Source organism: Sphaerodactylus townsendi, linkage group LG02 (genome assembly GCF_021028975.2).
Source record: "Sphaerodactylus townsendi isolate TG3544 linkage group LG02, MPM_Stown_v2.3, whole genome shotgun sequence".
In the NCBI taxonomy this organism is placed as follows: domain Eukaryota; kingdom Metazoa; phylum Chordata; class Lepidosauria; order Squamata; family Sphaerodactylidae; genus Sphaerodactylus; species Sphaerodactylus townsendi.
Window position 1 is genome coordinate 141,932,584 of NC_059426.1, and position 15,983 is coordinate 141,948,566.

General features: G+C 42.7%; 1 protein-coding gene across 4 annotated transcripts in view; it reads right to left on the reverse strand.

Moving 5' to 3' along the window:
- Window positions 1-11,291: 11,291 nt before the first annotated feature.
- The window catches only part of AREL1 (apoptosis resistant E3 ubiquitin protein ligase 1), a 30,151-nt gene continuing 25,459 nt past the window's right edge, over window positions 11,292-15,983 (reverse strand). For 3 of the 4 annotated variants that reach the window (XM_048484917.1, XM_048484918.1, XM_048484916.1), the window contains exons 18-20: window positions 15,685-15,774; window positions 14,507-14,682; window positions 11,292-14,251 (exon numbers count right to left, since the gene is read on the reverse strand). In XM_048484917.1, the coding sequence (XP_048340874.1) occupies window positions 14,149-14,251; window positions 14,507-14,682; window positions 15,685-15,774 (369 nt within the window). In that variant the 3' untranslated portion in view covers window positions 11,292-14,148. The remainder of the gene's footprint in view (window positions 14,252-14,506; window positions 14,683-15,684; window positions 15,775-15,983) is intronic. The other variant, XM_048484919.1, reaches the window with a different exon arrangement.

The window sequence follows — 15,983 nt, forward strand, 5'->3', positions numbered from 1 at the left end:
AACTATTAACTATGCTGGCAGATATTTGGTGCAATTTGCATTTCAAACAAATAAATTCTGGCTTAATAGTTTGAAACAATTTGCAAACTCAGATGACTACACATATATATCAGATCATGGGTCCAGCATAATAGACTACACCTTGATTCCTCCCACACTTGAGAGCCTGGTAGTCTTTTGTCATAGACAATTATCTGCTGAGTTAAATCCTCTAGTGTCTAATTTTGCCAAAGCATAGGAGCAAGATTGTTCTGATTCATCTAACTGGTAGTTTGGTGTGGTTACCACTTTTTAAAATGGAATCTTTGGAAATGTCCCACTTGGAAAAGCCTGAAGGAGTCATCTTGGAGCTCAGTTCCCACCCCAGACTACTCTCTTTTCTCTTTTTCAGAACCAAGCACAGCTAAGAATCTGACAGACACTGAGTCAACCATATCCAGTCCCTGGTCACCTATATGTAAGGGAAAACTCCTCTTTGCCAACTTGGCTGGTAGTCCTGGAGAAGAGACATGGGAGAATTGGCCTCTTCCCCTTCACTATCTACACCTGACTTGTGGGTAGACCTGGGTCTCCTTGGGGATCTACAGGTCCAGACTATAGGGGCCTCATCCTCCAACAATGGGAAAATACAATCCAGTACAGGGGAAGCTTCTCTGTGCCTGGATTGTTCCCCTGAACTGTTCTTTTCTGTAAAGAAGGGAGGTTGGGTCATGATCCAAGCCATCCCTGGTATGATGGCCTGCAGTCCCATTAGAGGTGCTGAAGTGGCCCAGGGGAAGTGCCCAGTTATTGATGGTAGTCCCAGTCAAGATTTGGTGCAGAGAAAAAGGTGGGGGAAAATGGAACAGATGCCATATTGGGAAGGCCCATACTCTGCTGCACTCCCAATTAAATGTCATCTGAGGGAAGATTTGACCAAACTGTGTAGAAACTGGGCCCAGGCCTCCCCAGATGGGATGACAAAAGGGGTCTTGGAGACTGGGGGCTCACCACTAGTCAATCAATCTTGGTGCCTCGAAAGATGTGTCTGCCTCTGTGTCACCTCTTTGTGGGGCCTGAAAGTCTGTCTCCACTGGACCAACTAGGACATTGGATGCTCCCTACAACCCCTGTGTGGGGTTTGGTGGGGCAAGAACAAGAGCAGTGGCCCCAGAATAACCTGCACAGTGTTGACTGGCCCGGTGTTGACCCATCAATCACTCTCCAGTATTCAGGATGGGAGGACTTCTCAACATCTTTCTTCTTTTTTAGACCTGAAGAGGAGGATGTCATCCTGAAAGCTTTTTTGACTTCCATCTCAAGTAAAGGTAATGCAGATTTACCAATTCTGCCCATGGGACTAGTCCTCTGGCACTCAACTGAAGCAGCAGGCCTATCTAGACTGGAAGGAATAGCCCCCTGCCATAGAGCCTCTGCAAAATTTGTACAGCCCTGCCTGAAGCAACTGGAGATGTGACCTAACAACCTGGATAACTGAGGCTCCACTGTAGGACAAGTATCATTGCTTTGTTGTCTGTTACAACGGATGACACGGTGGGATCAATATTTAGCCTAGGGCTGTTTAGCATTAATAAATGATCTGGAGGCAAAATGGAGTGATGAGGAAGCTAAGTTCATAGACAGCATCAATTTTTTCCATATAGTGACAATCCACGCAGTTTGTGAAGAGCTCCAACAGTCTCTCTCCAAGTTTAATAAACAGGCAACAGAATGGCAAGAATGATTCAGTAGGCTGGATCCCCTAGAAGAGATCATAGAAAATATTGGCTGAACAGCTATTTCCTTGAGGCCTGAAGAGGAGTTTGATTGTCATGTCCTGTAATTTATTCATTCTGCAAAGTGAAATAGAACTTGTCAGGTTGTCTAGAACTGTGTATAAATGCTGCATGGAAGATAAGTCCATGAGAACATAAGAAGAGTTCAGACCAAATGTCCATCTAATCTGGCACAAATTTTTCACAGTGCCTATCCACTGTCTTGTCTCTGTGAAGTCCATAACATGGCATGAAAGCAATAGTCCTACCCTCCTATTGAATCCCAGTATTGATATTTGGTTGCATAATGCCTCTGATATTGGAGGCTCCATTTAGCTGTCATGGGTAATGGGGATTCATAGACCCATCCTTAATGAATTTATCCAAATGTCTTTTAAAGCTACATAAGTGAATAGCTCCCAGCACATTCTATAAGTTAATTATGCATTGGGCTGAATTCCACCTTCATTTCCAAAAGCATGGTGTGGCAATTTCCCCCCATTATAATTTCCTCCCAATATTGCTGTTGGTTGATATAGGACCTCCAGATATAGCTTACGTGAGAAATCAGAGAACTCCTGTGAGAGGAAAGAGCTGGTGAAAATCACCCTCCTCCTGCACCCACAGAAATCTAGGTGGGATCCAATCCATTGTGTGAAGGAATACTAGCCTGAGCCATCCAAGTCAGAACATTGTGAATGTACTGAAAAACAATTTAATTAGGTGGCCTCAAGTGCCAGTATTATTAGAAATGAAGAAAAAAGCCACTCTTTATCCCATGCATACTTTTATAAATCATAGGTTGGATTAAAAAAAGCATTCTATCTACAGCTGGATAATAGAGCTATATGGACTGTTTTGTTTTCATTCCTTTCCTAAAAATCCTGAGCATGGAATTGAATTGGCTTAAAGAAATACCACCATACAATGAATAGATGTTTTCATTGAGTGATCTACCATGACCCCGAGATAAGTTACTCTGGCAGAAGAAACACATTTTTAATAAAGAAAAGAATTCTGTTCAACTAATTTTTGGAAACTGAATTAATATCTTACAGTAACATTCTGGGATGTACATGTTTAGGCTTTTGCAAGCTGTAGCATTAGCAGCCAATGCAAACATACAAGTCTTGTCAGAGTTGCAGCCCAGAACAAGATGACAGCACTTCGTAGCATGCGTGACCTCTCCAGACTCTCCTAAACTGTTTGTTTTGTCTGAAACTTGAATTTTCTAAAAGGAAACTGGCTCTTTATGGCCTTTGCTACGTCATATTTCTTGCCAGTTCTAGAGACTTTATTGAGTGAAGTATCCAAAGAGCGGTTTCCTCTGTATAAACATCATCATGAGTCGTTCTGACCTGTGCAAACTATGAAGGTAGGAATGTATTACAGAGTTCATAAAATAATGGGCACAATGTCCTTGGCTGCTTCTCCGGACGAATTCAGCTTTTAGGGACATCACCTGGTTTATGAATGCCTTTTGCTTCCCCCTCAAAAGGAATGGAATGAAAGCCTCTTGCTTCTCCTTGGCTGCTATTGGATATAGATCCTAAGCTCCTTGAGGCTTGGGTGCATGGGCACAAAAAACTTGTGAAGTACTAGGGTTGTTGGCAAATACTGTGTTTCCCCGAATATAAGACAGTGTCTTATATTAATTTTTGCTCCCAAAGATGCGCTATGTCTTATTTTCAGGGGATGTCTTATATTTCTGTATTCTGTTCATCAGGCATGCTTCCAAACAAAAACTTTGCTACGTCTTACTTTTGGGGGATGCCTTATATTTCGCACTTCAGCAAAACCTCTACTACGTCTTATTTTCCGGGGATGTCTTATATTCGGGAAAACAGGGTAGATATTTAAGCAAACTCTTCATTTTCTTCTTCTAGCGCAAATTCACATTTGATTCTTGTTTCCTGCAGGCCCTGCCTCATCCATGAGACACTTATAATCCCAGCAAATAAGTAAGAGCTATGCTTCTCCCCAAGGATAGAATCCTTTCAAATTGTGTGTGTGGGGGGGAGGGAGAAGCGAGAACAGCCACGTTAAAAAAGAGGTTCTGTCCTTGCCTAAAATCTGTTTCCATTCTCTGAAACTCAGGGTTGCTGGCTTTGCTGAGTTGGGGGAGGGGCTCTCAGCCAAGTATGTTTGTGCCATTCTGTCTAATGGGGTGTTGTGTAACAGTAAGGGAAGTGACTGCATCAGGGACCCCAGCTGAGAACAGAGACTTTAAGCCTGCAGCCCAGAGAGAACTTGGAAAAAATACCTACATCTGTAGTATTGAATTAGGCTTATGGCTCCAAGGCTGACAGCTGACCCTGGCTGTTAGTGATGCCGCGGCGCAGCCCTTGCCAAAACAGCACCAGGGAAAATTACCCTGCCTAACTATGAAGATGAAATGCAGCCAGGGAGAATGAACACAGCACTCAGGCCTCCGGAGAGCAGAAAAGGGCACGCAGCCTTTAGGCTAGCATTCCTGTTCCAGACCTGGTCGGTAGCCTCTTCCAAGGCCAAGGCCCAATGCTCAACCAAACAAGATAACTACAGAACACTGTGGGTCAGAATGGGAAGTAAGAAAAGAGGCTGAAAATGGAATCACCATCACAAGACCATTTAAGACCATCTTAGTAAAATTCTTTACTCATCTCATTCCAACATTTTAACTAGAACATTTAAGTACATCCCTTGTTTTTAAAAAAACATTGAGCAGAGGAGGGGCTCCCATATAACTGGAGCTATAGCGAGCCGTCCATATTATCTTTCTGTCTGTTATTTTCTTGGAGGGAGCTCAAGAAGAATTTGCCAGTCTGGCCAATGTCTTGTTTTTCTGGGTTCATATTAGAACAACTAAAAGAACTCTGAAAAAAAAATCTGCGATGTGAGATTCCTTCCATTTCTCCTTTTCTTGCAAACATGATTATAGTAAGCTATGAAGATATAAAGAATTTAATCTTTTTATCAGTTATTTTCCACTGTGCTTCATTATCCTGTTTACATTTTTGTAAATCTTTGCTTTTCTTCACTTGTGACAGCTAAAATACCACTATTAAATAGACTAGTAATAGAGAGCGGGAAAACTTGCAGCTAATGATGCATCTACAACTCGGGTTTGGATAGAGGTCCTACCATTAACTATGCATTCATGCACCACAATTATGATCTCATTTTGTTTTAGACAAAACATTGCAACAGATTTTAATTAGGCAATAATTTAGAAATGAACAAGAATGCATGGTTGTGATATTTAGTTCTGAGCTGCATTCCTCTTTAGTACTTGACAGCTCCATTTTAGTGACCAAATAATCCCATGCAAAACACAGCAGTTCCTGTCTTTTCTCTTCCTCTCCATTCTGTGAGGACCAGGTTCTCTACTGCAGCTGATGCTGGATCTGAATAAGTGCTATTTTAGCTGGAAAGGTCCTAGAAAATGCTTTTGCATTCTCAGATGCATTCTCTAAAACCAGCTAGTAGCAGCTCACTGGCCAAATCAGCTTTTGATTTGTACTGAACTATTTGTCTGTATTTTTTTTCTGTGGGAGATGCAACTTCAAACAGGTCTTTTTGTGATAATTTTCAGTTAATACAAAATATTCACTAAAAACAATTGTGCCCTTCACTTCTTTCTCTCTCAGAACTTGGAGGGGGGATGGGCAAGAAGACAAGTTGGTTTTTATACCCCACTTTTCTCTACCTTTAAAAAGTCTCAGAGTGACTTACAATCTCATTCACTTCCCCTCCCAACAACAGACACCTTGAGTAGCAGGTGGGGCTGAGAAAGTTCTGAGAGAACTGTGACGAGCCCACAGTGTGGACAGCCAAGCAATCTGACTCAAACAGTGTTCAGTATAGGTTAACAGGGAAAAGTGATATTACTTCTTAGTCTCCTGGCTCTTAGGTACCATTTTTCTGCTATCTTTATTGCTTCCTAGCATCTGTTGCTAGCTTGAATTTGTCTGCTTTAAACCATAATTACATTGCCAAAAACAACAATTACAAGTCAACAACACAGCTGCACAGGGTAATACACATCGCTTAATGTTAGAAAGTTCTGTGTCAGACTTGGGAATATCATCATTAAGCATCTTTTCCTTTATATTTCACATTATTTAAGTACTCTGGAGATAGTACCCTGCGTTTGCACTCATTGCCCCTACTATTACAAAGATACAATGCCTGTTTAAAACCTATCACTCTTCAAAAAAGGAGGATCAGAGGGGTCTAAACAATGAACTCAGAGGACTTTAACATGGGGACAGGGCAAATGAAACAGTAAAACCCAGGTCATCTTCCAAATGCAAGAGAATGCAGCTAAATTATCCAGGGCCTGTTTTCACTCATGCAAATAGAATCTTGGTTTGCTGATAGATGGATATGCTGCATTCACACATTAAAGTGGATATCATAAATGTGTGAGGAAAGCCCTAAGTATTGTTGCGTGCTCTTCACTTCCTTGAGTGGTGAGACCTCACAGGGGCTGACCAGCACTTACTTGAGTTAGTTTCCCATTTTACTTTATTTATTAATGTAAAAGTAGTGCCCAAGTGGCAGTAAAGAGGCATGCATGGAGGGTAGCAGATCCACTACCATGCATCAAACCTTGTGATAGTTGCTGTACTGATAAGATGCTTCAGCTATTTCACAGCAATTATGTCCATTTCGGTCTCCTCCAAACTGTTCTTTCTTCACAGAGGCACAGGTACCTGACCCTCTGTTCAGCAGCATGGATAAACGGCGCCTCCTCCAAGCACTGATGAATGTTCGAACACGGTCATTTTCTCAACAATTTAGAGCCACTGATTAGATATCTAGTGTCATTCAAAAGCATTACCATCCTTCTGTCATAGGTTCTGGCTTCCCCAGGACATCTCCGCTTCACACTAAGACGGATCAATTCAGAAAAAATTCCAAACTCACTCAGTGTTAGTGTTTTTATGTTTGCTGCCTTGTGGGTGCTGACTGAATAGGAAGGCAGCTTTAAAAAAAATTAAAAAAAATAAAATAAACATGTTGGACAGTTTTTAGTGTTGTTTTCATGGAAGAAAAGCACTTGCCTTTAGGAAGACAGAGATTCAGAACAAGGGCCTTTGCATCCTGGCTGAGATACTCAGACTCTGCTGAGCATAATAAGATTAGGCCAAGCCAATTTAAGTAAATTGAGAAATGGTCTCTCCCTTCAGTTACCTTAATAAAGTGCCCCCTTTGACTTCACATTTTCCAGCCTCACAAAAAATAAAAGACAATTTAATTCTATTGTAATTAGCAACCCTAACTTGGAAGGAACTCAAGTAAAATTAAATCATCATTCTTTGATAATAGTGTCACACACAACCATACAGTTCCATAAATTATAGCAAGCAATTGCTGTTATCAAAAGAACATTTCTAGAGTCTGGTATGAAGGAAGAGGAATTGGGTTTTTACCCCACTTTTCTCTACTTCAATGGCATATCTACAGAAAATGGAGCCCAGGGCAAGAAGCCAGTAGCAACCACAGCGGCTTATATCATGCTCCTCTTCTCCAATTTATCTTCACAATAGCCCTGCCGGGTAGGTTTAGCTGAGAGTGACTGGCCCAAGGTCACACAGCAAACTTCCATGGCACAAGTGGGGGGAAACCAAATGGGGGGGAGAGAGTGGGGGGAGAAAGTGTGGCAGAACAATTTGAAGGGAAAGAATGAGGGGGGAACTAAATGGGGGAAGGGAGAGAGAGGGGGATAGAGAAAAAGGGTGGCAGAACAAAACAAAGGGATGGCTTTAAAATTGGATTTGACTTTTTGGAGCAGTGCTGTGGTCAGAGGGAGCCTGGCGGTGGGGAGGATGCTCTTTCCTTGGCCTTGTTCCTGCTCCCAGGCTTTGTCCAACTGCCACCACCACTTCTCTCTTAGAAGTAAAACTTACTTTTAGAGCCCCCTTGTGGTGGTGGTGGCGGCAGCGGCGAACCTCTTAATCCCTGCCTCTCTTTCTGCATAAGGGCAAGCAGGGCAGCAGGCTCACTGACCCCACACTTGTCCTTCCTGGTGGAGGGGAGGGGGGCAAATGCACCCCTCATGTGACTGAGGCGAGTGTCCCCTGGGTCACGTGACCCCTCACACCCGCCCCCCAATATGCCCATGTTCCACTTTTAAGGAGTCTCAAAACAGTCGCCCTCCACAAACAGGCAACTTGTGAGGTTGGTAGGGCTGAGAGAGTTCTGACAGAACTTTCAGTAGCCCAAGGTCTCCCAGCAAGCTTCATGTAGAGTGAGGAATCAACCGGTTCTCCAGGTTAAGAGTCTGCTGCTTTTAACCACTACACTGGCCAGGATCCAAAGAACCATGAAACCCTCTCAGTAAACATAAAGGGCCTTTGCATTTATTTCTTTTGATTGGTTGCCCTACAGAGACAAAATCTAGAAACCATGTATGAGTTGCGTGCCTAATACAACTCAAGCTTTAAACGGAATCGTTGCCTGCTTCCACAGTTGCAGTAATTGATGTGAATTAGAATTAGAATCCCTGTTCAACCTACGAACATCAGCTGGAAGCACCAAGAAAATGTATGTTTGTTGCTCACTAACTGGGTGCAAATACAAAAGGCTTCCTATGTCTAACAACTTTGTCATTTCAAAATTGTGTATATCCATAATTATTGTATGCATTTATGATGAATATGGGACTGAGGCTGAGTTATTCTAGAGGAGCACACACCTAAAAACCAACCCCTTTTAGCATGGAATAACACAGACAGCTGCCAGACGTTCCCTCGAAAAACTGATTTTAAAAAGGGGGGACGATTATTTTAAGTATGGGCTTCCCTCTAGTGGCCAAGAAACAGCAGTGGGCTTTTATATTCAGAATATTTTAGAAATAATTTAGAAATTCAGGTACCGTTTGTTATTTTCTCCTGCACTGTGTTCTTGATCATCAAAATGGCAGACTGCTAGAGAAATAATTAGTCATGAAATCAGCACAAAAGATTGTAGAGCACACAGAAATGGGTATTTGCCAAAATTTAAATGTTTCACATGGTCTTATAAACCCAATTCAAGGTACACATGTTACAACATAAAGTATATTGCACCTATTCGTGCTCATTTTCCTAGGGAACCACTTGATTCAGGTGTGAAACATTTAAAGTCATAAATGGCCTGTAGCCAACCAACATATCCCCTCTCACCTCTAAGGAGAACAGAGGTGGCTGGCTCAGACTCCCCTTTAACAAAGTTGAAAGCTGTATGCTAATACTGTGGTGGTGAACCTATGGCACTCCAGATGTTCATGGACTACAATTCCCATCAACCCCTGCCAGTATGGCCAATTGGCCATGCTGGCAGGGGGCTGATGGAAATTGTAGTCCATGAACATCTGGAGTGCCATAGGATCGCCACCACTGAGCTAATGAGTAAACTGTATGTGTTTGAAAACTCTGCCTGGAGTTGGTAATTCATTGTTTGTATATTACAGTTGCTACTGTGGTATGCCAAATTTATCTTCAATGTGACTGGTGGTTGTTTTCTTGGGGGGGGGGGGATACTGTTATTGTGCAATACCTACTTTTAATATGCTGCAGAACTCAACATGGGTACACTGTTTCAAGCATATTCTAAGATCATTATTTGTCTTTGAACAAATAGTCAGTTGCTGTTATCATCTATATTCTAATAGTCAAGTTGGCCAAATCATTGGATGCTTAAATCCAGTGACTGAAGCTGTGAATAGGCAAGACAGATCTTCCCACAAACCTAAAAAAGGCCCCAGATTTGCAGAAAATTTTGAAATCTAAAACAAATTACATTTGGAGGTAAAAAGCTCCAAATGATAAAAAGAACGCCTGTGGCTTTAAATAAACAGGAGCCCTCAATAGCTATGGGGAGATAACCATAGCACTCCATGTGATTTCTGTCAGCAAAACGTGGTGGGGGGGGGGTGTTTCCAGGGCTGTTTTGGCCTTTCTGGGAGGACTTATGGGAGCCAGACCTAGCAGTAACCAATGGGTGATTCGATATTGCCCACTTGCATGACTCACCTAGACCTGACTGCTTGCTACTGTTCAACAGCAGCAACCATATAAAAGCCAGTCTTGTATAGTGGTTAGACTCCAGAGTAGGATCTGCAAGACCCAGGTTTAAATTACCAGTCTGTCATGAAAGTTTATTTTGTTATATAAAGCCCATCACTTAGGGGACTCCCTGATCCCTTCCACACATGCAGAATAATGCACATTCAATCCACTTTCACAATTTTTAAAAGTGGATTTTGCTATTCCGCACAGTAAAATCCAGCTTCGAAGTGCATTGAAAGTGGATTGAAAGTGCATTATTCTGCATGTGCGGAAGGGCCCCCTGCCAAGGACAGAAGCAGTCATTTGCAGGCCTGACAAGATGTCTTGAAAGGTGTGCCGTCTTCACTGGGGCAAAAATCCATGACATCACACGCCAAACCTACTGACCATTATCCTTTCCTTTTGATCCATTTGTGGGAACAAATGATATTGCAAGGCATAGCTTTTGAGACATCACAATGGATTTTGAAGCTCTGGGAAGAAATCTGAAGGATCTAGATGCAAAGGTCGTCATTTCATCTTTACTCCCAGTTGAAGAACACAGCCCAGGGCCGACTCAAAACCTAACAGCTGGAGATCAGGCAAGGTGGGCTTCTGTCGCAGATAGCTAACTGCAGATGTATTATATCCATCTGAAAACATTGACTGACTGACAGGGGGTTGAGACAGAATTCTACTGTTTACCTGAGAGGTCAGTTCTTCAAGTTGAAAGTGTTGATTAGGAAGGAGGTTCGGGGGAGTAAAGAGGCGAGTGGAGGATATGGGAGGATCCTGAAATAGAGAAGCAGAACTAGTAGTTCTCCCCTAAGAGAAATAACAGTTTGGAAAGGGAGGTTGTATCAAGTATTAAAGACTGAAAATTGGAACCAATCTCGGTCTCCACAGGCTTTAGCAATTTTATGTCAACTAAACTGGTGCATGTTTATCTAGGTAGTAACAGCAGTTACCCCTCTCAGCAGCTACAAACAGCTACAGTTTTCCAACAAACTATCTATTGTGTATATATACAAAGTGTCCTTTATTCCTGGCGCCTTTTCACCCGCCAAGTTTAAAACTGAAACTTCCCTTGCAGTTTGACTAGGGCCATTTCCTGTGGGAATGAAATAAAACAGTTTATATGTTGGGAATTCATATCAGCCTCATGGGCTGTATTTAAACATGTACCAACAAAGGATTTTTTCAGTTCCTTGTCATCCTAGGTTGGGTCATAATGTATCTATGTACGTTTTAACCTCTGGGGAATAGACACAGATAAAGAAAATGAGCCGCTCAGTGAAGTGAAAAGGACGGGGGGGGGGGGAAGTGTCGTAATGTGCAAGCATGGCTGTCATTTTCTTGTGAAACTTCCAAGTCAATCTGAACATATAGTTTGTGCCCCCAAGAGAATGTCAAGTGCTAGTTCTAAAAGTCTGAGAATCAAAAATCATCACACCAGCCATCTAAAGCAGCTCAGCATGGGAAACAATACAAGAATAATTCTTGTTATATGACAATTACACCATATTTTAAATATTTTTTATTTATTGTACAAACTATTTACATCTATTAGAGACATACAGAATCTCACTGGAATATAAGCTGGAGCTAGCTAGCTGAAAACAGGCCCTGGCCTAGCTAAAATTAATAGCAATGGTTTCTAAAACATGCAAGATATTTCTCAGAGGCAGGGCAAGACCAAGTCCAATTGCAATTCGGCGCAGAGAGGTCTGCTTGAGACAGTATCGTGAGGTTATCTTTTACCCTGGAAACTGACACACTTAGATGGAACAAAGATCAGTGAAAAAGGAAGGGATTTCTTCAGAACTCACACACACACTCAATGGCTACAGCACAGCCTGCACCATGTCCCCACACTGGAATCCGGGCAACATTTACAGGTGGGAAAGAACAAAAAGCAAAATCAGACCATCTGCATTGAAATTATGAAGCTCTGGAACAATGGGAACTGGCTAACTGTAGGCATATGTGAACCCATGCAGAAGCCCGTTATTAACTAGGAACGAGCTGCATCACCCACTGTTCTGACTGTGCTTGTGTGTAAAGAAAATCCTTGGCATCTGTACAGCTGCAGAAAGGCAACAAGTGCCAAATATAATTTATTATACGAGAGTGGTTTCAAGCAGATGATTACCTGCTGAATTACCAGCCACTCAGTCCTTAGTATAAAAAAAGGAGCGGATTCCTGAGGAAGATGTAGCAGAACCAACTTCAAGCCATGGCTGGAAAAAGATTAGGGGATCAGGGATTAATAATTAGATCAGGGAACAAGACAAAAAAGACCAGAACAGCAAGAAGCAGCTCTTCTTCCCAGCCATTCGCTGCAGCAGCATCCCTTTCTGGTCCCCAGGGAGAGCAGCGGGTGGCGGTCAGAAGTCATCCAGGAATCTCCACTGCACTCTGTTTACAGAAGTCACCTTTAGCGCAATCTGATGGCATAAAGAGCTCCTCACAGCACAATCAATCTGCTTTTAAGAAGAACTTCTGCTTGAAGAAAAACATCTGCCATGAAGGAAAATACAGTGGTGGTCTCTAAACAAGCCCCCAAAGGGAAAAGACTCCCTGAGCTGTCCCCAATACTCAGAGTACTAGCTTTTTTTTTTTTGGCAGAGCGATGGCTTGTACTTCAGAACAGCTGCAATACGTATTCACCTATAGAAAAAAGTAAAATCCTGTTTTGTCCCCTTTTAAATCGTTATTTCATATTTTGAAAAAATATGCACACCTTGCTGAAAACAGAAGAGATCCATTTGCTATCTCAAAAAGCTGTAACCATAATCTATAGCAGAATGGCTGAACTGGAAATACTGGCACTGCTGTGAACTATTTTTTAAAGAGTTCGGTTTTCTGAGATATGAAGTGGAGATTCCAGCCTTGAGGGAGGCAGTCGCAGTTGTTGGCTCCCCTCATTAAACAAACAGCCACCAACATCTTTCTGGACCACAAGAAATGCATTTCAGGTGCCACTGGAGGGTTGACAATCAACTCAGATTCTGGCTTTGCTGAGGAGAACTGGTTGGACCGCCAGCTAGGATCCCTGAATTCCCACTCCTTTATTGCCAAGGAAATAGGAGTAGTGGAGAAGGTGTGGTGAGAATTAGTGAGAGACACTGATCAGGTATACATAGCTGCACCCACGATCTCCCAAACGGCCTGGAGGGTAAATAGTGCAATATGTTGTCTTGTGAGCCCACCTGCTTAAGCGCCTCCTCCAATTTGATCTCCATAAAAACAAATGGAATGCTTGGGACACACAACACAGGAGAACTGGGGGAAAGGAGGGCATGAGCACCAGCACCACCCATTCCCTATTCAGCTTGAAACACGCTAGGGAAACCAACTTTTGCTACCGTGTGGTAGAAGTAGACCCCATGTCCCATAGAATGGGAAGGAAAGACTGGGAGGAGCTAAGCTCTGTCTAATACTTATCACCCTGAATTTACTTCTATACAAACAGAATTTGGATGCACACAATTGCTTCCTCTTGACCTACCGCTGCTGTTTCCAAAGTACCCTGAAAGAGAGGTGCTGGGATAGGCATTGGATCTCAAACACACTTATATTCATCTTCTATGAGGAAGAGGGGAAATCTCCTGTCGAAGTTCATAATCACAGTCAGAACCAATCACTGGAGGAGAAATTCTTCTTCCTGTTCAGCCACTGGAAGTCACTACCACTACACAAATACATCCTGTTGCCAGTGCCTGATAGAGGTAGTACAACGCTACTGCCAGGGCCAGCACTTGGGCTCCAGTGTCAGAAATGCCGCCCTCCCTCCGCAGCAAGGACAAGCAATGGCAGCGTCCAGTGCAAGGTGGCACAAACGCCCTAATGTATCAGGCAACAAAAGGGAGGAGGGATGGTTTTATTTCCTTCTACAATATCCAGATTGAAGGGGAATTAGCTTTGTGAAAATTTGGCCCAAGGCATGGAAGAGTATTAAGGCTTCCCATAATCTGGGGATTTAGAGCTCCATACAGGTTCATTTACCCACAAAACAATCAGAATATTTAATGTTAGAAATCTTCTGTACCAGACAGCAACTCTAGCTTATGGGCTTCCTTCCTTCAGAGGGCCCTACACATATCACACCCTGGAAAAGGTAAGTGCCATGCCATCCCAGCAGATGCACCCCACTTCATTTACCATACCAAACTGAGCGGAGATAGAAAAGCTTCCAATCACACACTCCAGATGAGGGAAGGCCTCCATGTGACATTGCAGATTGACATTCCTGTTTGCACGGTGCTCCTGCCCTGCCTCCTTTACCCCTAAAAGGGGCGTCCAAATGAGCAGGGAAGTGGGTATGGGCTTTGCCCTGAAAAACAAAGGGAGCTAGAGGGGCTCTTCCCGGGGGGGAATCAGAGCATGCCGAAGCCCTCGCAGCCCTCACTGATGGCCAACTGCAACATCTTGTGTACCTCTTCATAGGAATCATAGGTAGGGAGGCACAGCTGGTTAAAACTGAAAGAAAGAAAAATACTAGTAAACATCACTGACACTTGCATGCTTTCAACAACTCCCAAGCAAGGGAATCTACTGCCCTGGTACCCATTAGATTTGATATGTTTGCTCTGAGCAACTCAAAGGCCTTAAATTGATCTGAAGTTAGCAGTAACTGCAAGATATAGGAAGGGGTACGTTATCAATATGCAGCTAACTTCACACACCTGAGAGACACTCACTCTCAGTGTCCACCCACCCCAGCAGGCAACTCACCAAGTATGGGCAGTTGGCAGTGTACTGTGCGTTGGAGCTGCAATGATTTGGAAAGAGGGGCAGAGTGCCGCAAATCCTCCAGGAGGCAGCTGAGAAGAGCCAGTGGTGAACTGCAACAGCCTGGCCAGTTCCTCCTGTGTGAAACTGGACACCACAGTCCAAAACCACCGCATTACCTGGAAGATGCAGAATGAAAATCAGGGAAACAAAGGCCACTGCAGACCACAGGAGAAAGAAACTTGTCAAAGTCCTTGCAACACTATAAAGATGCCACAGCTACTTAACTGAAAGGTCAAGCCACAGAAAGGTCAGGCCACAATGTGCATTCCTGTGTTGTTTTCAAAATGGATTGATTTTATTTATTTAAAACATTTGCAGACATGCTTTTCTCTCAGAGCAGGTAACAATAAATATACATCATAAAACAGTAAATAAATATTAAAATAATCAAATTTAATAACAACTGGTAAATTTTTGGGGTGGTGTGGGAAGATATGATCTTGCACCATCATAGGAATCCCCTTCTTTTCCCCAACAAAGATGACAATAGTAAGATCATAGGAGCATGCAGATGGCTGCACTCCCCAAATTGTATCTAGAGAGATTTGTGAGGGAGGATTATTTTGTTGTAAATGATTTAAGCCTGAGTAATATTTTTAATTTACTCTTATTTTTTTACTTCATTTATATCCTACTTCTCCAACAGGGCCCCAAAGCAGCTTACCTCAGTCTCTTCTCCAATTTTATCCTCACAACAACCCTATGAAGTAGGTGTGTCAGAGTATGACTGGCCCAAGGCCACCCAGCAAACTTCCAAGCTCAGTGGGCACTCAAAGCTGGGTCTCCCAGGTCCCAGTCAAACATAAACCACTATACCACCAATCAAGGAACATGCAAAAAAGCAAATGTGAAAAGAAAATTCCATGGATAGATTCTTGAATTTTCTCCTTTTTCATTTTCTTTTGGTTTTGCTCCTTAATAGGATATGAGATCTTTAGAAAAGATGCACTCAGTCTACAAGTTTATTATCCCACCTTTGCTTTTCCATTCATTCATATTGCCTCTGGTTTTTGTTTTTTAAATCTAGAAAGCTTCATTTCCTTGACAACACACATTTGCCGCCTCAGTCACAAGAAGACAACAATCAATCCATTGTGGCCATGGCTTATTCTGCTTACCTTTTCTCGGAAGTGCCAGGAACCACCCACTACCACAGCATGTGCTTTGAAATCACAGACACTGATGTCTCCAGTACCACACATCAGCAACTGAAGAAAACAAAGGCTACGTAAAGAAGAGTGGGGCTCCAGTTTTTCCCTCTCAAACCAAACCTCTTCCACATATAGCACAGCAAGTACAACGTTTGCTAAAATTCTACAACCAAAGGCTGAGTCACTTGAAGCCTGAACATCTAATCTGAAGTGCTGCAGCGAGGAAGGGGACACACACAGAACAAACCAATTCTTCTTCCTTCCTT